This window comes from Ochotona princeps, chromosome 26 (assembly GCF_030435755.1).
Source record: "Ochotona princeps isolate mOchPri1 chromosome 26, mOchPri1.hap1, whole genome shotgun sequence".
NCBI lineage: Eukaryota > Metazoa > Chordata > Mammalia > Lagomorpha > Ochotonidae > Ochotona > Ochotona princeps.
The window spans coordinates 2,534,578-2,555,750 of NC_080857.1; the positions used below are offsets into that span (position 1 = coordinate 2,534,578).

At 58.9% G+C, this 21,173-nt stretch overlaps 1 protein-coding gene across 2 annotated transcripts; it reads left to right on the top strand.

Annotated features, from left to right (window-relative positions):
• The first annotated feature begins 2,551 nt into the window (after positions 1 to 2,551).
• SLC25A29 (solute carrier family 25 member 29) lies at positions 2,552 to 14,118 on the top strand. 2 transcript variants are annotated; one of them, XM_004584530.2, is made up of 4 exons: positions 2,552 to 2,977; positions 7,191 to 7,234; positions 12,961 to 13,044; positions 13,202 to 14,118. In XM_004584530.2, exons 1-4 carry the CDS (start codon positions 2,944 to 2,946, stop codon positions 13,922 to 13,924), a joined length of 885 nt encoding a protein of 294 aa, XP_004584587.2. In that variant the 5' UTR covers positions 2,552 to 2,943; the 3' UTR covers positions 13,925 to 14,118. The 2 variants fall into 2 exon arrangements, with proteins under 2 accessions (XP_004584587.2, XP_058511275.1); XM_058655292.1 differs by having other exon boundaries at positions 13,280 to 14,118.
• The last annotated feature ends 7,055 nt before the right edge of the window (positions 14,119 to 21,173 follow it).

Here is a 21,173-nt window from a genome sequence, read left to right on the forward strand (position 1 = left end):
AAACAAAAACAAACAAACAAATACACACCAAAACCCACCCACCTAACCACCCTCCCCCCCCTCACACACACTCTCTGTCTAACACAGTCACAGGAGTCTTCGGGACAGCACACATTCAGATTATTGCAGAGGCAGCCAGTGCAAAGGTCCTGCGGCGACACCAAGCATGGGTGTGGGGTGGGGGGAAGGACCACCAGCCAGAGCAGAGTAGGTGACAGCTGACAGGCTGGAGATGTGACTGTGGCCAGCTGGCCACGGAGAGCTTCTCCGGGTGAGACAGAGCCAACTTTGAAACTCGCTCAGGCAGCTCCGTCCTGGGCCTGCACCTGTGCTTGCCTTGCCAAATTAACTCTCTGCAAGTTGACAGTACCCCCCCAAACCGGCTGGTGGCACCCGGTGCTACAGTACAGCCCCTCTCTGCTCTAAGGGGCCCCCCGCCCTCTACCACTCAGCTCAGCATGCAGTAGACGGAGGGTAACGAGGGGACATCTTCCATCTTGGACATGTCTAATGTTTCACACTGCATTTGCCTCTGGTAGGAAATCCCACAAGCTGGGCAAGATACAACCTGCCTCCGAGGAGACCACCCTCCCCCCACTCTGTGACAACACCTCCTTCCAGGGGTCATCAGGGCTGGATCATGTGGGGGGCGGCAGTCAGGGACTCCTCTGCTCCCTCTTGGTCCCGCCCCTGTGACTACAGGACAGGGCCCCCCAACTCTCTTCTGGGGCAGTGGGACTGGGGGCGAAGCAGTTGGGCTGCCTAGCATCCAACAGCATGTCCCCTTCTTGGATGCCCCCCACCCAAAACCAGTTAAGCACCCCGTCCTGAGAGGGGAGTGCTTCAAGTCCCAGATCTCACACTTCCTCTGTTCCCCCACATTCTGCCTCCCTGTCCGGGGTACCTGCCCAGCTTGGCCAGGCCATACGGTGCCAGCTTTAACCAGGCGCTTAACCAGGTCAGGTGGTGCTCAGCTTAACCAGGCACTTAACCAGGCCAGGTGGTGCCCAGCTTGACCAGGCCATGTGGTGCCCAGCAAACACCACACTTGGAGGAGAGAGAAGAGTCCAGAGTACTGTGGCCCAAGCACATCATTAAGGAGAGACATGTGTGCTGCCCTAGAAACAAAAAAACCACCCTTGCCCCCAGAACTCCTGACTTGACTGGTCTGCTCAGCTCGGGAAGGCTCCGCAGGCAAATATGCTGCCCGGGAGCTGCGTCGGCCAGCTCTTTGGCCACATCCCCACACCTGCTCCTCCCAGGCATCCAGCTGAGTCAGCAGCTGGCGATATTCAAACCCAGGCCTCCAGACCCCCAGTTCAGGGCCCAGCAGCCATCTCGAGCACTGGACGAGGAGTCAGCAGACCTGGGGTTTGCATCTCTGCTGAAGGAACTTGCTATTTCGACTCCAAGAGCAAAGGAAGCACAGCAACACTGACCAATGCCCGCACACACCCGGCCAGGACCAGGGATGGGGGGAGGAGACATCCGGAAAAGTCCCCAGAGGGGCTACTGCTGTCGCACAGCAGGTAAAGCCGTTGTCTGTAGTGCCACATGCCATGTGGGCGCCAGGTGGAGAAGTGGCTGCCCCACTTCCGACCCAGCTCCCTGATAACAGGGAAAGCAGCAGAGGACGGCTCAGGTGGGCTCCTGCACCCGTGCACCACGTGGAGGAGCAGCGCCTGGCCGTGTGGGCAGTGACCCAGTGCGTAAGATCTCTCTTTGTAATTCTGCCTTTCAAATAAATAAGTATATTTTTTTAAAGAGAAAAAGTTCTTGCAGAAAAAAAAGAAAACATTCATTAATCCGTTTGAAGGGCAAGAACAGAGCCATGGGCTCACCCCCAAAGCGCACAACCGGCAGGAACTCAGTCTGGGTCTCCCACGTGGCTGCAGGGGCCGAGAACCTGGTCACCTTTCCGCTGCCTGCCCAGGGGCAGGGACAAGAGAGGGACGGCTGGGAGTGGAAACCCACGCGGCGAACCACACGGCCTTGAGAAGCGTCCCCGGAACCTTCCCACACACCCGCTTCACCGCACGAGGCCCACACCCTGGGCCATCCCCATTTTAGGAATGGGGGCTACTACTAAGGAAGTCGCTGGGGCGCCGGCCTGGCCGTGCACGGGCTAAATGCCCTGCCCGAACCGGACAGACCAGACCCAAGTGGGACCCTCACCAAGGCCAGGGCAGGGGTGTTGTCGCTGGCAGGCCACCCTGGGCCTGGGCTCTGAGCCTCGCCTTCTGCTCCCCGGCTCAAGGCTACGCGGGCGCCTTCGCCGCCCCGCGTACAGCCCACGCCCGCCCCTAGGGCTACGCCAAGTCCTTTCCACCCGGGAAACCTCACTCTCTACACGCGCGATCCTGCAGTCCGCCGTGAGGTGTCACAGTCCAGCCAGGGCACTCCGCCCGACTTCAAACTTCGCTCCTCTCTACCCAAAACCCAGCCCCGGAAGCGCTCCGGCGTCTCGTTCTGCTGGCGAGGACGCCGAGGTGGGGGGCAGGGCTGGGATGCGAACCCAGGGCCAGGCCCGGACCGGGTCCGCCGAAAGCCCCTCTCGGCTCAGCGTAGCGCGGCCGGGCGCACCAAGCGCACTCTTTGTCTGCAGCGCCCGCGGCCCCTCGCCGCCCTCGCGCCCCGCCACCGGGCGCACGCAGCCAATGGGGCGCGGCGGCGGCGGCGGGGCCGGGGTGTTGTCGGCGCCCGGCGCGCCCATTGGCCTCGCTCTGCGCCCTCGGAGCCGAGGCGCCGGCCGGCGGGGAGGTACCGCGAGCGGCCGGCGCAGGGCCAGCAAGCGAGCCGGGAATCGTGCGCCAGCAGCCGCCGCTGCCGCACCCCGAGCCTCATTTACCCAGGGAGTGGGCTTCGACGGCCACCGGCTGGGCGAAGAGGCTGCGGGAGGAGGAGAAGGCCCTGGAGGAAGGCGGCCTCGCCCTGAGCCCGGCCATGGCGCTGGACTTCTTGGCTGGATGCGCAGGGGGTAAGGTGGCAGCGCTCCGGGGCGGGGGCAGGCGGGGGCGCCGAGCACCTGCGAGCTTGGCTCAGAGGGGTCTGCAGCGCGGAGATTGCAGCGCCCACCCCTCGCGGTCGCCCTGGGCGCGAGTGACCTGGGGGCGGCTACGGCAGGCGCGCGATCCGCGGAGCAGGTGCCTCCGGAGTCCCTGGGGGCCGACCCGGCGGCTGGGCCGAGGCGGGTCCCTGGAGCAGCTCCTTCTCGCTTCCCAGGACCCGGTGCTCAACTTGCGCCCGCCCTATGGGAAGGCATCCACTCCCCTGCAGCTGTCGGGCGGTGCCGGAGAGCTCTGGGCCGCAGGCGCTGAGAGCTCAGCACTGCCTGACCCCTGTGCTAGGTCACTGCTTGGCCCCGGGGGTCTGTGGAGGGCGGAGGGGGCGCCCGGAAATGCGGGGGTCGGGGTGAGCGGGCACGGGCCGCTTCGGCCGTGAGCTTCCTTGTCTTTACCTTGAGCTCAACAGGTTTTAGTCGGGAACCCGGCTTAGCAGCCTCTATCAACCCCTTTGGGTCAGGCTGACGGGCAGGGCTCGTAGCTGCCCGAGGATAGTCTTTGGGGAAAGTGATGCGGGGGTCGCTGGGATTTGAGAACTTCCCACCCAGAGGCTGTGGGTGGGCGGCTCGCCAGGTGCCCGGGGAGGCGGGGGCGTGGCCTCAGGGTGCCTGCAGAGCCCTGTGCCCTCCACCCAGCAGCACAGCCGGTGACCTGGCCCCGACCTCCTGAGGTGCTGATGGGACGAGGCTCTTGCTGCTGAGGGAGTGAGGTTGCTGTTTCTTCTCTTTGCCGTCTGGTCCCCCCACCCCCATCCCAGTACCTCTCTGCTGGTATATCTTGGCATCCTTTGTCCGGCCTCTCTCTGCCCCACCCCTTCCCTGGCTGTCTTCTGAGTTCCAGTTGAGCTTGTTTTCATTTCCACATGCGAGACAGAACACGCAGGATTTGTCTTTCTGTATTTTTAAGAAATATTTATTTGAAAGTTGCAGGGCCCGGTGCAGTAGCCTAGGGGCCAAAGTGCTCGCTTTGCATGCCCAGGATCCCATAGGGCACCAGTTCTAACCCAGCTGCTCCACTTCCCATCCAGCTCCCTGCTTGTGGCCTGGGAAAGCAGTGGAGGACAGCCCAAAGCCTTGGGACCCTGCACCCACATGGGAAACCCAGAAGAAGCTCCTGGCTCTTGGTTTCAGATCGGCTTAGCTCCGGCCATTGTGGCCACTGGGGAGTGAGCGAACTAGTGGATGGAAGATCTTTCTCTGCCTCTCCTTCACTCTGTAAATCTGCCTTTCCAATAAAAATAAAACAAATGTTTAGAAAAAGGAAAAAGAAGAGTTGCAGACAGACATGATCTTCCATGCACTGGTTCATCCCCATAGTGCCACAATGGCCAGGACTGGGCCAGGCCTGCGCTGGGAGCTTCATTCTGGTCTCCTGTGTGTGGGGTGGGGGCAGGGGCTCAAGTTCTCGGCCCCTCCTTCTGCACTGCTCTCCCAGGCACATTAGCAGGGAGCCGGATTGGAAGTGGAACCAACGCCCATATGGGATGCTGGCACTGCACGTTTTGGCCCCAGGCCACAGCCCCGGCCTTTGACGTCACGTGTTGTCCTTCAGTTCTGTCCGTTTCCTTGAGAATGACAGAGTATCATTCTTTCTCTCTCTGGCTAAACAATATCCCATTGTGCACATGAACCGTTTCAACTGTTCATCTGTTCTGGGCACCAGATGGATTCCAATGAAAGGACATTGTGTTCCTACATGACAGTGTCTACACATGACGCTGTGTGTTTCACATGTGATACTGTGTGTCTGCACATGACACGGTGTGTTCCACACATGACGATGTATGTCTACACATGGAAATGTGTGTTTCACATATGACACAGCATGTCTACATGTGATGATGTGTGTCTACACGTGGTGGTGTGTTCTACACGTGGCACTGTGTGTCTACACGTGAGAGGTGAGCAGCACAGGCTGGGGAGGATCAGCTCAGAGACCCCAGCCTCTCCACCCCCACCCCTCACCAGGGTCCAGTCCTTGCTGTAGGCTGTTTCTCAGGCAGTACCCAGCTCTCAGAGACCACACCCATACTCCCTGTTGGGCAAACCCTGGCCCAGCACCTGCTACTGTGCCTGTGGAGACAGCGAGATGATGGCCCAAACGCTTGGCCACCATGTGCAACACCCAGATGGATTCCTGGTTCCTGACTTTGTCAGGGCAGCTGGGACTTGAACCCAGCGCTCTGAATTGCTGGTGTCACAGGTGGCATGTTAACCCACTGCAGTACACTGAGTGCCCCATTTCTGCATCAGCTAGGTGCGAGTGAGGGTGAGTGAGCGAGCAGGAGCCCTGCAGTGGCCCAGGCTGGTGGGGACAATGGCAGCAGCCTGGGTTCCAGTCCAGGTCTCCCACATGGTGGCATGGAGCTGATTTCAGGAGCCAGGGCCAGAAACTCAAATCTGATTCCCAGATGGGGGCAAGAGCTGTCTTCCCCAGCAGCTTTGGGGCCAGGGCATTAGGCAGGTTGCAGTGCATTCTGGAAGGACAGACGGTGGTATCCCCTGAGCCCTGGGTGACAGCTGAGGGCCCCAGAGCCAGCAGGGTAGGAGTCGAGCCTAGTCCGCCACCGCCTGACTGTACTTTTTTTTTTTTTTAAGATTTATTTATTTTTATTTGAAAAGTCAGATAGACAGAGAGGAGGAGAGACAGAGAGGAAGATATTCCGTCTGATGATTCACTCCCCAAGCAGCTGCAAAGGCTGGAGCTGAGCCAATCCGAAGCCAGGAACCAGGAGCTTCTTTTGGGTCTCCCATGCAGGTGCAGGGTCCCAAGGCTTTGGGCCATCTCCACTGCTTTTCCCAGGCCACAGGCAGGGAGTTGGATGGGAAGCAGAGCTACCAGGATCAGATCCCGGCACCCATATGGGATGCTGGAGCGTTCAAGGCGAGGACTTTAATCGCTCAGCTATCGCTCCGGGCCCTTGGCTGTTCTTTTCTCTCTGGTTTCCTCATCTGGTAAATTAATTTGTTGTCCCTTAACAGATATGTAAGCACAGAACTAAGAGCAGGGAGCAGCAGGTTGGATTGTGTGTTAACATGCTGGCCGCTGCCTGTAGCAGCAGGGAGCTGGTTTGAGTCTGACTGCGTTTCCTTTTTTTTTCTTTTTTTTAAGGTTTACTTTATTTATTTGAAAGGCAGAATTGCACACACAGAGGGAGGAGAGAGCTTTCACCTGCTGGTTCACTCCCCAACGGCAGCAGTGACTGGGGCTGCGACAGATCGAAGCCAGCAGCTTCTTCCGGGTTTCTCACGTGACTGCAGGGTCCCCAGTGCTTGGGCCATCTTCTGCTGCTTTCCCAGGCCATTAGCAGTGAGCTGGATCAGAAGTGGAACAGCTGGGACTCGAACCAGCAACCTTGCACTCATGGGCTGCTGGTGTTGCAGGCAGCAGTTTTACCCTCTGTGCCGAAGTGCCAACCATAGGCTTGCCCCACTGCAGCTCCAGCTCCTGCTCATAGCCCGGGAAAGCAGCAGAAGCTGGTCAGAGTTGTGGACCGCGGCACCCACCCGGGAGACCTGGATGGAATTTCTGACTCCTGGCTTCTGCCTGGTATAGCTCCAGCTGCAGCCATTTGGGGAACAAAGCAGTGCATGGAAGATCTCTCTCTCTCTCTCTTTCTTCCTCTTTCTATAGCTCTGCCTTTCAAATGAATAAATAAATCTTATTTAAATTATCCACAGTTGTCACTGGCCTTGAAGGTGGACTTGAACTACAGACACATCGTAGTTCTGGTTGGGGCGGGGGACCTGAGAGTTATATGATCTCACAAACACTCCATTTGTCTTGTGGGCTGGGATGACATGCTGTCTCACTCACGGGGCAGCGGGGAGGCTTCTGCTTGGACCCCAGAGCCAGCGCCCGGTGTTTGGAACCAGGTGGTCACTGCAGACAGGATGTGTGCAACCCCCAGGGGCCAGTGGCTGCTGGCAGCCCCGGAACAGTCCGCAGCAGTGAGCAGCAGCTGGGAGAGGAATGGACAGATGCTGGCTTGGCGGGGAGCCCTCCCCTCCCCCGCCCTCTGCCTCCGCTCAGGCACGCAGCCCAGTGCGTGCCATGGCTGCGGGCGTGTGATGACGGGTATGCCATGGCCCCAGGGCTGCATAGTCACGGTCCCCTTTCTGCCTGCAGGTGTAGCAGGCGTGCTGGTGGGACACCCATTTGACACGGTCAAGGTGAGTCTCTGGTCACCCCTTTATCCTCAGTCTCCCTCCCATGCAGGTGTTGACCTGTGGACGTGGCCAGCAAGGTCTCCAGGGTGCCCTGATGGGCAGCCTCCTTCCCACTTACTGGGCTGACCCTTCTTTGTGGCTTTGTCCCCATGTTTTTTTTTCAGCTGGGCCAGAGTTGAATGTCAAGGTCACGGCCACAAACACTCTTGGGCGTGGCCAGCTGGGACTGGGGTGTGAAAGGGTGTGTGTCCTTTCCCTAGAATTGCCTCAAGCATTGACGTGAAACATTCAGAGGGTACATTGTACACTTGATCTTCCCAGAGCCATGACCGAGGCACCTGTGCTCAGGTGTCCCTGGCTGGACACCTGAGGAAGGGCTGTGGCCTCAACGCCCCACCTCCCAGTACTCAGTCTCCCTGGGGACAGAAGCCAAGGCAGGAAGCCACCATGAACTTGGCACCTTTTTCCTGTAGGAAGGGCAAAGCTGGGGATAGACACGTCACCCTGAGCGGGGCTAGTGGAATTGGACATCGTGTTACCTCCTTTTACCATGGACCCAGGTTCTGGCTGGCAGTGAGACTTGCTGGCTGAGGGCTGGGCTGGGCTCCGGTGCCGGCCTGCGGAGTCCTGCCCTGGGCCTCGTGCAGGTGCATGTCCAGCTGGCTGGCCACGTGACCTCAGGCCTGGGCCCGGATACTGTCAGAAAGGCTGGGGAGAGGAAGGATGGGGTCACTAAGGCAGAACACACCACCTAGAAAGTGGAAGTCAAAGACCCTTTTATTTTGTTGTAAAAGTATTTCTGAATTCCATGCATGTATGTTGTTTAAAGATATATTAATTTTTATTGCAAAGTCAGATATACAGAGAGGAGGAGAGACAGAGAGAGGAAGATCTTCTGTCCATTGATTCACTCCACAAGGGACCGCAATGGCCGGAGCTGTGCCGATCCGAAGCCAGGAGCCTGAAACTTCCTCCAGGTCTCCCACGCGGGTACAGGGTCCCAAGGCTTTGGGCCGTCCTCGACTGCCTTCCCAGGCCACAAATAGGGAGCTGTTTGGGAAGCAGGGCTGCTGGGATTAGAACCAGTGCCCATATGGGTCCTGGGCACGCTCAAGGCAAGGGCTTTAGCCACTAGGCCGCTGCACTGGGCCCCATGCTTATTTTTTAAACAAGACTTATTTATTATTTTTAAAGATTTATTTATTTTTATTGCAAAGTCAGATATACAGAGAGGGGGAGAGACAGAGAGGAAGATCTTCCATCTGATGATTCACTCCACAAGGGACTGCAACGGCCGGTGCTGCGCTGATCCGAAGCCAGGAGCCAGGAACCTACTCCAGGTCTCCCACACGGGTGCAGGGGCCCAAGGCTTTGGGCCGTCCTCGACTGCTTTCCCAGGCCACAAGCACGGAGTTGGATGGGAAGTGGAGCAGCCGGGATTAGAACTTGCACCCATTTGGGATCCTGGTGCGTTCAAGGCGAGGACTTTAGCCGCTAGGCCACCACACCAGGCCTTAAACAAGATTTATTTAAGGGCCTGTTGCAGTAGCCTAGTGGCTAAAGTCCTCGCATTTGGGTGCACCAGGATTCTACGTGGGCTCCAGTTCATGTCCTGGCTGCTCCGCTTCCTTTCCAGCTCCCTGGGGAAACAGTGGAGGATGGCCCACAGCCTTGGGACTCTACACCTATGTGGGAGACCCGGAGGAGCCTCCTGGCTTTGGATCACCATTGGCAGCCACTTGGGGAGTGAACCAGTGGATTGAAGATCTGTCCTTCTCTCTGCAAATGTGATTTTCTAAGAAAAATGAGTAAATCTTTTAAAAAAAAAATGCTTAAAAAAAGGATTTTTTTGTTGTTGTTGTTGCAAAGTTGGAGTTACAGAGAGAAAGGGATGAAAAAAAGTATTTCATCAGCTGGTTCACTTCCCAAATGGCTGCAGTGGCCGGAACTGAGCTGATCTGAAGCCAGGAGCCAGGAGCTTCCTCAGGGTCTCCCACATGCGTGTAAGGTTCCAAGGCCTTGGGCTGTCCTCAACTGCTTTCCCAGGCCACAAGCAGGGAGCTGGATGGGAAGTGGAACAACTGGGACACGAATCTCATATGGGATCTCAGGCGTTCAAGGCAAGGACTTTAGCCTCCAGGCTACCACACTGGACCCTGAAGATCCTTTTTGACCTGGATTTCAAAAAGTTTTTGTATTGGTTTTGGTTTTGTTTTTGCACCAGAACAAGCTTTCCTTTGTAAGTCCCTTTTTCATGAGCTGTTGGTAGCAGGGTCCACACTGAGTGAGGTGCCCACCCTGGAAAGTACCACGTGGGGAGGAGACCGAGCGCCAGGCCTTCTTGACAAGCAGGGATGAGTTCCAGCTGGTACCCCGGCAGGAGCTGGCTCCTTGGCGACAATGCTGGCCAGCCTGGCAACGCATTTGCCTCACTCTCACGCCTGTGAGCGCCTCGGGAGCTGTACCACAACCAGGCTCCCAGGCCTGCCCCTGGACAGCATGCTCGTGGGTCAGGCTCGGGGCTACAGAGCTTCTGAGTCAGGCGCCCCAGCCCCTCTACCCTGTGGGCCTGTGTCCCACCTGTACCTCCCTGGTACCTTCTAGGGTGTACCTTGGGAAAAGCTGTGTGGGCCCTGTGCCTCTCCACGGTTACTCTCCAAGATCACCCTTGGGCAAACCTGCCTGACCAGCCCGGACTGCCTGTCTGCGCCCCATTCCCGCCCAGCCCTGTCCAGCTCTCCTGCTGAGCTGTGCCGTGCTGGGCCTCTCACCAAGCTGCCTCAGGACCTGTCCTGGCCCTTGGCCGTTGTCGAAGGCAACAGGGCAGAGTGGAAAAGCCCCTGCCACGTTTCGTTCCCGCAGACCAATCAGCAGTCTTCTTTTTGTGCCCTGCCTGAATACCCCTCCCCCCACCAGAGGCCTATGCGTTTTTAACACATGTATCCTTTTCCTTAAAAGAGTGAGTTGGCTTTCCATTCTGGAAGCAACACAGGCTAGTAAAAGCCTTCCTTGTTCCCTGGCCAGGATCCCACTGCAAAGTGGCCCGCCCCAACACAGCTCCTGAGCCTGCCTGCTGCCTGGATGGGGTCTCTCCTTTGCAGGACTGGAATTGTCCTGTGGGATACATTAGGGGTTCCTGTGCTCAGGGCCCATCCATGCTGTCCTGCGGCTAGTAGGGCACATGTACTTAGGTCCTTCTGGGTCCCAGCACCTGGAGGAATCCCCGATTTGGCCAAACTCTGAGCCTCAGCCCGTCACCCTGGGCACGGCCAGCTGCCCCAGTGTTTCTGAGTGAAGGTGGCTTTGGATCTGGTCTTACCAGACACATGGTGGGTGATTGGGGCCCACCCCCAGCAGCTGTGCCCATCCCCAGGGCAGGGGAGGGCTGGGAGGAGGGGCTGGCGCCTGGTATGATGTTGACTTTTTCTGCTGCTTTAACTGCCTTTACTTTCCGAGCTAGGGGCTGCCTCGGTGCATAGCCAAAGTGTAACTTTGTTGTAGATGCGTAAGCCTCTGCGGGGAGAGCGCTAGTAAGTACGGACCAGGTGAACCTCTGGACCCCGCTCTCACTCCTGGGGTGGGGGGCTTGCACAGAGGACCACCTATTTTCCCAAGGGTGGGCCCGCCGGTCCTGCCAGTCCTAGAGGAGGACCAAGACCTCTGCTCCGGGCTTGGCGGGACTTGAGCCACTCAACCACAGTCACACCCAGGCCACAAGGTCACACACAGTGGAATGGGGACAGACCGCTGCCAGCCTGCTTCTGCCAACACAGCCCTCGGAGTGCCAGGGCTGGGAGCTACAGGGGCAACAGGCACCCTGGAATGCCACAGGGAGACAGAAAACACGTCATAGCTGAGCCCCAGCTCACAGTGCTCGGGGTTCACGTTCTACAGTGATTTTGCTTTCCTCCACTGAAAATTCACCGCAGGCAGCTAGGTGCACGGGGCGTGCCTGAGCCGGGAGGCTGCCAGGTGCACATGGCACTTTGTCCCACAACTGTCAGTGCACTCAGCAGGAGGAGGGTTCCCTGTTGCCCGTAGGGGCTCTCCTTGCCAGCATGGCCGCTCATGTCCTTGGAGGCCTGGGGTCATACCGTAGTATGCCCGTGAGCCTCGGTCTTCCCTCCTGGGAAATGGCACCCACTTGGTCATGTGTTTCAGATATCCAGAGAGGACATGTGTGGACCCTCCCCCCATCATCTCCTTCCTGTTCTACCCATGTTATGGGGTGCACCATGTTAAAGAGCATGAAACCAGTTTAGAATCTGGGGAGTATTTATTAGGCAGTGGTGACGTGCCCCACTTAGAACAGGTCTAAGGGAGACAGCCCTGAGCTGTCAGGGCACTGAACTTTTATTTTTTAATTTAATTTAATTTTTTAAAAAGATTTATTTATTTTTATTGCAAAGGCAGATATACAGAGAAGACGAGAGACAAAGAGGAAGATCTCTGTCTAATGATTCACTCCCCAAGTGGCCATAACGGTGCCGTGCCAATCCAAAGCCAGGAGCCAGGAACCTCCTCCAGGTCTCCCACATGAGTGCAGGGTCCCAAGGCTTTGGGCTGTCCTCCACTGCTTTCCCAGGCCACAGCAGGGAGCTGGATGGGAAGCAGGGCTGCTGGGATTAGAACCAGTGCCCATATGGGATCCCGGCGCATTCAAGGCAAGGATTTAACCGCTAGGCCATGGCTCCAGGCCCCGGCATTGAGCTTTTAAAGGAAGAAAACCCACATGCTGGTGGCCTTTATGCTGGCAAGCAAGCAAAGGTACAGATGCTACAAGAAGCAGATTAGAACCAAGATGAGCAGTTCTGTAGTTATAGTTACAGTTTAACTTCTTGGAAATTGGTTCCACTTTTCCTGGTTCTGTTCCCAGGGTCTTGTTCCTCCTTAAGGGAGGAGTGTCAGTCTAACCTGACTGCTGACGTGTGGATGCACTAAGCCTGTCACACCCAGCAGAGACGGTGCAGGTTCCGTGGCCCTGGCTGCAACAGTGGTCATCTTTTTTCAGGTGCACCAGTAGAAAACAATTAGAAGTGGAGCAGCCAGGGAACTAGTGCCCGTATGGGATGCTGGGGGGTTGCAGAGGTTTAACTTCCTTAGCCACAGTGCTGGCCCCAGCAGTGGGCATTTCTGAGTCACATCTGGGAGACCAGCTCCTGGGGGTGTGACTTGACTGGCTGCAACCAAGCTCAGAACGCATTGCCCCCACTGCACCCTCTGTGACTGTGGAGGACAGAGCGAGCACCTTGGTGTGTACCAGGTGCTACGCAGCCTGTCTGGTTCCCAGGTGGCTGTGAGCTCTGTGATGTGTTAGGACTGCTGTCCCCACAGGGAGGAGCCTTGGTGCCACGAGGTGGGCAGCCAGAGGCTGTTATGGCAGCAGGAGGATAACAGGTGTCGTAGACTCAGTGGGTTGGTCCTGGGAGATAGGGCAGGTCTGCAGAGCACAGGGTGCAGTGGTAGTGAGAACGGGGAATTCACCCCCACTTCCTGAGACCTTGGGGACCCCACCCCATGCGTAGCTGGCTATCCCTGTAGCCCACAAGCCCCCTCCCCGGCGAGGAGGCACAGACGCCTTGCCCTGCCCCAGCCCGCAGTCCCAGGAGCCATGGGGAGCTCCAAGCTGCCTTCCTGACGCTGCCTGCCCACCAGGGAGGTCCTGAGAGCCGGGCAGGGGAGCTGGGCACTGGGGCTTGCCGGCCTCTCACTGGGCTTCATCCCCGCAGGTGCGGCTCCAGGTGCAGAGTGTGGAGAAGCCCCAGTACCGCAGCACCATGCACTGTTTCCAGTCCATCATCAAGCAGGAGAGTGTGAGTTGTGGGAGGGGCGGGGCTTGGGACTGGCCTCTGGGTGTCCCCAACCACCACCAGGGAAGTTGTGGGGTGGGAAAGGGGGAGGGAATGCCGGGCCTCTTAGTCAAATCTCCTGGGATGGACCAGGCACTGACAGCCTCTCGGTGCCCTGCAGGTATTGGGCCTCTACAAGGGCCTAAGCTCGCCCCTCATGGGGCTCACCTTCATCAATGCACTCGTGTTCGGCGTGCAGGGCAACACGCTGCGGGCGCTGGGCTGCGACACACCGCTGAACCAGTTCCTGGCCGGCGCAGCAGCTGGCGCCATCCAGTGTGTCGTCTGCTGTCCTATGGAGCTGGCCAAGACGCGGTTGCAGCTGCAGGACACAGGCCCAGCCCGCGCTTACAAGGGCTCGCTGGACTGCCTGGCACAGATCTATCGACGCGAGGGCCTGCGTGGGATCAACCGGGGCATGTTGTCCACGCTGCTGCGCGAGACACCCAGCTTCGGCGTCTACTTCCTCACCTATGACGTGCTCACGCACGCGCTTGACTGCGAGCCCGGAGCACCACTGCTGGTGCCCAAGCTGCTTCTGGCCGGCGGCACGTCTGGCATCACCTCCTGGCTCTCCACCTACCCCATGGACGTGGTCAAGTCACGGCTTCAGGCTGACGGGCTGCGCGGTGCCCCACGCTACCGTGGCATTGTGGACTGCGCTCGCCAGAGCTACCAGGCGGAGGGCTGGCGCGTGTTCACGCGGGGCCTGACCTCCACACTTCTGCGTGCCTTCCCCGTCAATGCCGCCACCTTTGCCACCGTCACCGTGGTACTCACCTATGCGCGGGGCCCTGAGGCCACCCCCGCGGCGCCCACCCTGGCCCATCCCTCCAGCCTGTGACGCCCCTGGCTGTGGGCATCGCCTCTGTGGGATTGGGAATGGCAGCAGAGTGACCGTGGCTGACAGCATCACTCCACGTCTGCCGGTACTGGCTTTCTCAGCTGTGAGATGGGGCCACTGGTGGCCATTTGGTAGCATCATGAAATGTCAGTGAGGTGCTGGGAAAGCCCAGCCATGTGCCCCTGCCCCTCTCCCACTGCCATGTGCCCCTGCCCCTCTCCCACAGCCATGTGCCCCTGCCCCTCTCCCACAACTGACCCCGGCCTGCATGCTGGCTCCCTGGACTTGGATGGTCTGTTGGTGGCTTTCCCCCAGGCACTTGTCAGCCCCATCCCTGTCTCTGTTGGGGACGAGGGGCAGCTTCGGTGTCTCCTGGTGTTATAGAACTAGCTCTTCTACCTGTCTCAGCCTAAAGGTGTCCTAGCCCCCCCAGGAAGCCCCCCACATTCCATCGGCCCAGAGATTTGAGGCTACATGTGGTTCAGCTGTGCCAGGGGACGTCCCCCCAGCTCTGGACATGGGGCCATGGAGCTGTGGCTGGCCCAGCAGCACCGCCTTCCACACAGGCAGAGAGCTCAGCAGGAAAGAGTGTGGGCCTCACCTCCCTGGGGCTGGGGCAGCAAAGGAAGGCCCCTCCAGAAGCCTGAAGTCCAGTACGTCTGTCACCAGTCTTCGCATTGCCCAAGTCCCCACGTGGCAGGCCAGTGAATGCTTGAGTTACGTGGCGCTGTCACTGTTGTTCAGAAACCACAGAGAGAATAAAGCCCGCTTTGGTTTGTAGAAGGCTGAGGCTTCTCTGTAGGAGATGGGGGTCAGAGGCTGCGAGTACTTGGGTCCCGAGGCCAGCGCGGCCTTGTGATCTGGGACAGGGTTCCAGAGGCCTCAGTGAGCCTTGGTTTGCTCATCAGCAGCTGTGCTGGCACGGGCAGCAGCGAGGCAAAGCTCACCTGTGCCCAGCAGTGTCCGACCTGGAGGTGAGGACCAGGGCGCCGACCCAGCTCCTGGGACTCCCAGGGAATGTTGCCACCATGTCAGTCAGCAAGGCCTTCCCGAGCTTTGCCAAGCGGGGCAAGCCCTGCTCCATCTCCTGAGCCTGGAAGGGCTTCCTTCCCACTCACAGCCAAAGAACTCCACCTGCCGGTGGGGGCAGGGAGGGGGCTGCCCTTGTCCATGCTAACTCGGCCCAGCCTCCTGCAGTTTCCAGGGACTGGCTCCCAGGTCTCTCACTTCTCTGTCTCTCAAAAATGCAGAGCCTGCTGGTACGTGGAACAATGGTTGACATGCTCCCTGGGGCATCTGCATTCAAAGCAGAGTGCTTGGGTTCGAATCCCAGCTTCACTTCCAATCTGATCTTCTTGCTAATATGCACTCTAAGGGGGCAGCAGGTGGTGGCTGAAGTCCTTGGGTCCCTGACACCCACATGGGAAATGCAGATTGAGTTCTGAGTTCCTAGCTTTGGCCTGGCCCAGCCCTGGATTCTTCAGGTCGCCCGGAAGTGAACCAGCAAATGGACGATGTGTGTACCTTTGAAATAACAAAAAGTGGAGGGCCACTGTGGTGGCAAGCTGCTGTTTGCAGGGGCCTCCTCCCCTGGCAGTGCTGATTCGAGTCCTCCTGAGTGTTCTGCTCGTCATCCAGCCTCCTGAGGATGCGCCGGGCAGGCGGTGCGCTGGGCTCGCGCTGCCGCACAGCAGACCCGATCCAGTTCCTGTCTCGTGAATTCTGCCTGGCCAGGCCCTGGTTATTGTAGCCATGTATGGCGTGATCCAGCACATGGAAGATCTGTTTCCCTCTCTCTGCCTTTCAAATTAACTGATGAATTAAAACGACAGCAAACTCTCCACAGAGTGCCCAGACGGTGACCTTGGACAGACTTCTCACCCCCTCGGCCTGGGTGGTACCCGTGGCCAGGCCCACTCACCCTGGATTTCCACAGGAAGGCCTCAGTGGAACCCCACAAGTTCATCTGGCCTAGCTCCCACTAGGGCTGCCCCAGGTGCTCCTTCGTGTCCTGTGTCCAGCAGACAGAGAGCCAGCCCTTCGGAGGCGTGGAGCTGGTCACAGAGGCACCAGAGTTCTGCAGCACCCAGCTCAGGTGCACACAGACAGCTCACAGTCCATGGCCGAGTCCCCATCAACCCCAAGAACTGACCAGTCAGCCACAAGAGCAGGTGGGGTGCTGGTAGTGGGGATGAACTTAAGCCATTTTCCCTGATTTGACTGTAAAAGGCCTGAACGATGCTCAGAGGCAGCAGCCAGTAGAGGGGGACCTAGGGTCCGCTGTGCCATGCACGGGTAGTCCTGCTGCCCCTTCCTGCCCCACGCGGGGCCTGCCTGTGTCACCAAGCATCTCAGCTTCCTGGGTGGGGCCTGAGCATGCCCCAGCACACAGGACAGCCACCTGCCAGTGGGCACCAACTCTTCTGTTGCAAGTTTCCTTTGCTCAGTGGCAATCTTGGAGATGGCGCTGGTTTCAGGGGCTGTGACATGCCACAAAGCACGAGGCGAGGTCGCTCCAAGGGATAAACATCCAGGCTCTGGCAGCGGCCCATTGTGTCACCTGGTCACTGCCTGTCTTTGTTTGAAAAAGTTACAGAGAGAGATGGAGAGTGAGAGAGATCTTCCATCTGCTGGCTTACCTCCCAAATGGTCACAACAGCCAGGACTGGGTCAAGCAGAAGCCAGGAGCCAGGAGTTCCTACCGGGTCTCCCGCATGTGTCTTCCTCTGCTGCTTTTCCCAGCTGCCTAAACAGGGAGCCGGATGGGAAATGGAGCAGCCAGGACTTGAACTGGAGCCCATATGGAATGCTGGCATCACAGACGGTAGCTTTACCTGCTGGCCCACAGCAAGTGCCCTGGTCTACACAGCCGTTCCTGAGTGCCTGGGTCTCCATATCTTCCTTTGTTTTTTAAAACTTAAGATCATCTTATTGAAGGGCACAGAGAAGCAGAGATCTTCCATCTGCTGCTTCATTCCTAAGATGCTTGCAGTGGTGGGATGGGCCAGGCTGAACCTAGGGCCCAGAATTCTCTCCAGGTCTCCCATGTGGGTGACAGACACCCCAGCACTTGGGTCATCCTCCACTACCTTCCCAGGCATATTAGGACTGAGCCGTAGGTGAAGTCAGAGCAGCCAGGCCCGGATGCCGACCTGCCCCGTCTGCCTTTCTTTTCCAAGTTGTCCTGGGCCCCAGGGTCTAGATTCTAACAGCTTCCAGAATCCCTTACAGCTAGGGGCAGCCAGTGCGCGTCCTAGACCTGCTCGCCTAGAGGAATGCAGAGGCCGGAGGCTGGGCTCGGAAGAGCTGTCAACTCACAACTGCATGTGGGCCTGTCCCCTGACCTCTGACCCTGCCTTCATCCCACTGAAATGGGGACAGGATGCCTGGAGGAGCAGCCAGAGAGCCCGTGGCCTGGGTGGGCTGCAGGCCAGCCTTGCTGCAGAGAGCTTCTCCGGTCCCAGCAGCATCAGGCCGAGGTGGGAGCCCTGGGAAGTTAGAGGAGGAGGCTGGGCATGTGCGGCTCCTCCAAGGGCGGCAGGTGGAGGCACTGCAGCAATCAGCTCTCGGAGGCGGGGTCTGCCAAGGGTGGAGGCCAGAGCTAGACCCCCTCCCCACCCCTCTTGGGACATGGCTCTTGGTGGGTGGGGCCTCAGGCTCACAGAAGGGAGCTCTGGGCAACTTGGGGACAACCAGTGAGCCCTGCGCACCACGGCCATCCCAGCCAGGAAGGCCATCCCAGCCAGGAAGGTGGTGCGCACAGCAGGTGTTTGTCAGGGCCAGGCTCACACCCCCGGCTCCTGTACCCACAAGACCCCTGGGTAACCGACCGGGCTGAGTGACACACGTGGAGTCTGAGCACCAGAAGGGACCTCGGGTGGCCTGGGGACAAGGGATGTGGGGCTAGCTGTTAGTGTGCCCAGCCTCACTCCCCTCCGTAGGGACCTCCCAGGTGTCCCCCAGCCCTGCCCTGCTCTGGCAGGCCGGCTGACTTGAGGGCAGCCAGCAGCTCTCCAGTTTGGAGGAAGGACCAAGTTTTTGACTCAGCTGGGGGGCGGAGGAGCCTAAGGGGATTGTTCAGTGAGTGAACGAATGAAGGCATGTGCGGAGTGCACGGGGCAGGTTTCCCCAGGCAAGAACTAGGCAGACCAGCCCCGCAGGAATGTGTGTTGGGGTGTTGGGGAGGGGTGAGGGCACAGATGAAGGGGTCCAGGGAAGGTGCAGGGTGGGGTCAGGACTGACCGAGTGCACCCTGAGGTTGGCGGAGGGAGGTGCGAGAGGAAGCGCAGCCCCAACTTGGAGCCCCCCTTCTCCCAGGACGGCCCTCATCTCCCCTCCCCATCTAGGGCCTGCTCCCTCGGGCTCACTTCGGCCCCACCCTCTCTTGGCACTGGGTCCTGTCTTCACCTCAGGACCAGGGCTCTGGCGCGCCCCAGGCTCCCTGGTCGCTCTTGCTCAGGAGGGACCCTCCTGTGTGTCCCCTCCTGGCAGCCGCGAGCCATCACACACCCGATCTAACACACGCACGACTGAGTCCAACATCCTCACCACCCGGGGCGCCGAGCCCACCCTCACGGTAGCCACACTCCATATCTGCCGCCGTCTGGTCCAGTGCCAAAGCCTTCCCGAGCTGGCCGTCCTCCACGGCCACTGGGGCCCAGGACTGGGAGGCCCCACGTTCGGCCCAAGCGCACTGCGCCTGCTCCTGCCCAGGCCAACTCCCCGCCCCTAGCCCGGCCTGGCGGGCCCCACGCCGGTGCGGCGGCGCGCAGCGCCCTCCGGTGGCCGAGCCTTTCCGGTGGGGGTGGGGATCTGCGCGCCAGGGCTGCGGCTGCCTGGGAGAGGCCGGCGTGGCAGGCCGGGCTGCAGCGAGGCCCAGCGTAGGAACCCAAGGAGCGTCCGGAGGGCCGAGATTTGTCAGACCGATCCCGAGAGCGGGGAGAGGAATTGCAGCCTGGCGTTGGGTGTGGGGAGTCTGGCCACCAATTTTGCCTTAGCACGTGGCTAGGGACAGGGGCTACAGGACAGGGCAGCCCCTATCCCCAGGCCTGCTCGCATCCTCCCCTCTCTAAGGATTTTTTTTTTGGTAGTATGTGTTTGAAAGACGAAGTTGTAGAGGATGAAACAGGCCTTGCAGTCACTGCTTCACTCCCCAGTGGCCACAGGGGCCTGGGCAGGGCCAGGAGGAGGCCAGAAGCTTCATCCCATGTGGCATGGGCCCCGTTATTTGGCACATCTACTTTCCCAGGTGCATCAGCAGGGAGCTGGATAAGAACTGGAGCAGTGGAGATTGGAGCTGGCACTCTGGTATGGGCCACCTATGTCATAGGCGGCAGATTAACCCTCTGCGCCACACCACCAGCCTCCAAACTCACTTTATTTGGAAGAACAGGACACACCCACAGACAATTCCCCAGGGACAGGAGCTCCCAATTCCATCTTGTAGTGGTGGGGACTCAACTATCTGGACCATCAGCTGCTGCCATGTGGGGGCTGGACACCTGGCGCCCAGCCTGGAGCCACCCCCTTCGGTTCCACAGGGTTCCTGCCACTTGGGCTGGAAAGTTCCTGCCCTGTCTGTTGTGGGCCTTTGGGGAGCAGACTCTAATAAGCAAGCAGGTAGGCTGTGTGAGGAGGGGGCGGACAAGGGGTCCCGCAGAGTAAAACAGTTCTACTGCCTGGGCCTTCTCACAGCAATAATGCTCAGGGGAGACCTGTAGGAGTAAATGGAATGCCATGTTGCCATGTCCACAGGGCTGGGCACTGCTGGACTGGCAGAACTTGTCACCACAGCCACACAGGGCCCAAACCCCCGGTTCTTCACCATGGCTGCCCCTTGGCTAGGTCCATCACCACAGTGTGCACCACGGGAATGCCAGGGTCCCTTCCTCCTGCCCCGAGGGATGTGCCAGGCCCCACAGCGGCTTCCGAGGAATAAAGAGCCACAGACATTGCAGAGCTTAACATTATGCATTTATTATAGTTTAGAGAGCCATGTTACACATGCTTGATGCGTCAAACTGAGTTATCAATGTTTTTTTCTGGTTGCAAAGCCACTGGATGCTTGATGCGGATGCCTTAAATACTATATTTCTGCATCTATGACCTATGAGCTAAGGAGAAAACCAAGGACAATTCCAGAAATGGCAGAGAACACTCGGGAAGATGTACATGAGACGACGCAATGCGGTCCTTGAGCTGTGCCTCCAGCAGGGACAATGAGGTCAATCAACCCTGTTCCTGCCACGCAGAGCCAACAGCCTCATAGGCCATACCACGGCACCTGGTGCCCTGGACCTGCTACAGGCCTTCCAACAGGACACGGCACAGCCACTTGTCTTCCCTGGGCAACCTAGGCTGCTTCCTGTGATCTCACAGCCTCTGGTGACCAACTTGTCCCTCTGTGGGCACTCGCTCTGCCTCAGACCAGCAGAGGGCTCCTGCTGCTACCCACCCTCTGCGAGGTGCCCAGCTCATGCCTTCTACTTAGCTTGTGGGAGGCCCAGTTTGCCTGACCCAACTGACGCCCAAGTTCACACTCAACATGCCCACCTGGTGGCCTTCCTCACATGGCACTGACCACAGAAGCCAATGCCAGCACCCTCTGCTGTCTCCTCACACACACCTGCCATGATCTGAGCCGACTGGGCCCGGGAGTGCTGCTGGCAAGGGCTACCCCACCACAGCCCTGTGGCCCCAGAACAGGCTCCAAGTGCAGCCGAGGGCGGCTTGGGCTCAGCTTCCTCTCATCTCCCGGGTTAAGCTTGGGAAGCATGGGCTCTATAAAGGGGCTGCAATTGTCCTCCAGAGCCAGCAGACCAGGAAGTTGCTCGACCTCACATTGTGGCCAAGAGCCCTTGTGGGCTCTGGCTGCTGTCGCAACTGCAGCGCCTACTCAAGGAGCCTGGGAAGGAAAGATGGACTCCCCAGGCCACGGGAGGCAGAGGCAGGAAGGCATGGAGAGGAGGGATCTCTACCAAGCCCAAGGCTGCCATGCGGTGGGGGTGGGGAGCTTCTGCGGGTGGCGACAGGGCCTGGCTCCAGCAGCCGCTCCCCGCCGGGTGTTTCTGGAGAGTGGGCTCTGCTTGCAAATACAGGCAGGCTGCACAGCCTGCGCCCTCCAGCGGCCTCATTCTCTCAAACACAGCGAAGCAGCTGACCATTAAAGAACTTGTACATGAAAACCTGACACGAGAAACATTCTGGTGTTTATTGGCTTCTCAGGCCTTGAGTCTAGGCCAAGCGTACA

Coding starts and splice junctions, on each gene's coding strand:
- SLC25A29 (XM_004584530.2), top strand. CDS start 2,944: ATGGCGCTGGACTTCTTGGCTGGATGCGCAGGGG. Junction 7,235..12,960: donor ACCCATTTGACACGGTCAAG/GTGAGTCTCTGG, acceptor TCATCCCCGCAG/GTGCGGCTCCAGGTGCAGAG. Junction 13,045..13,201: donor CCATCATCAAGCAGGAGAGT/GTGAGTTGTGGG, acceptor GGTGCCCTGCAG/GTATTGGGCCTCTACAAGGG.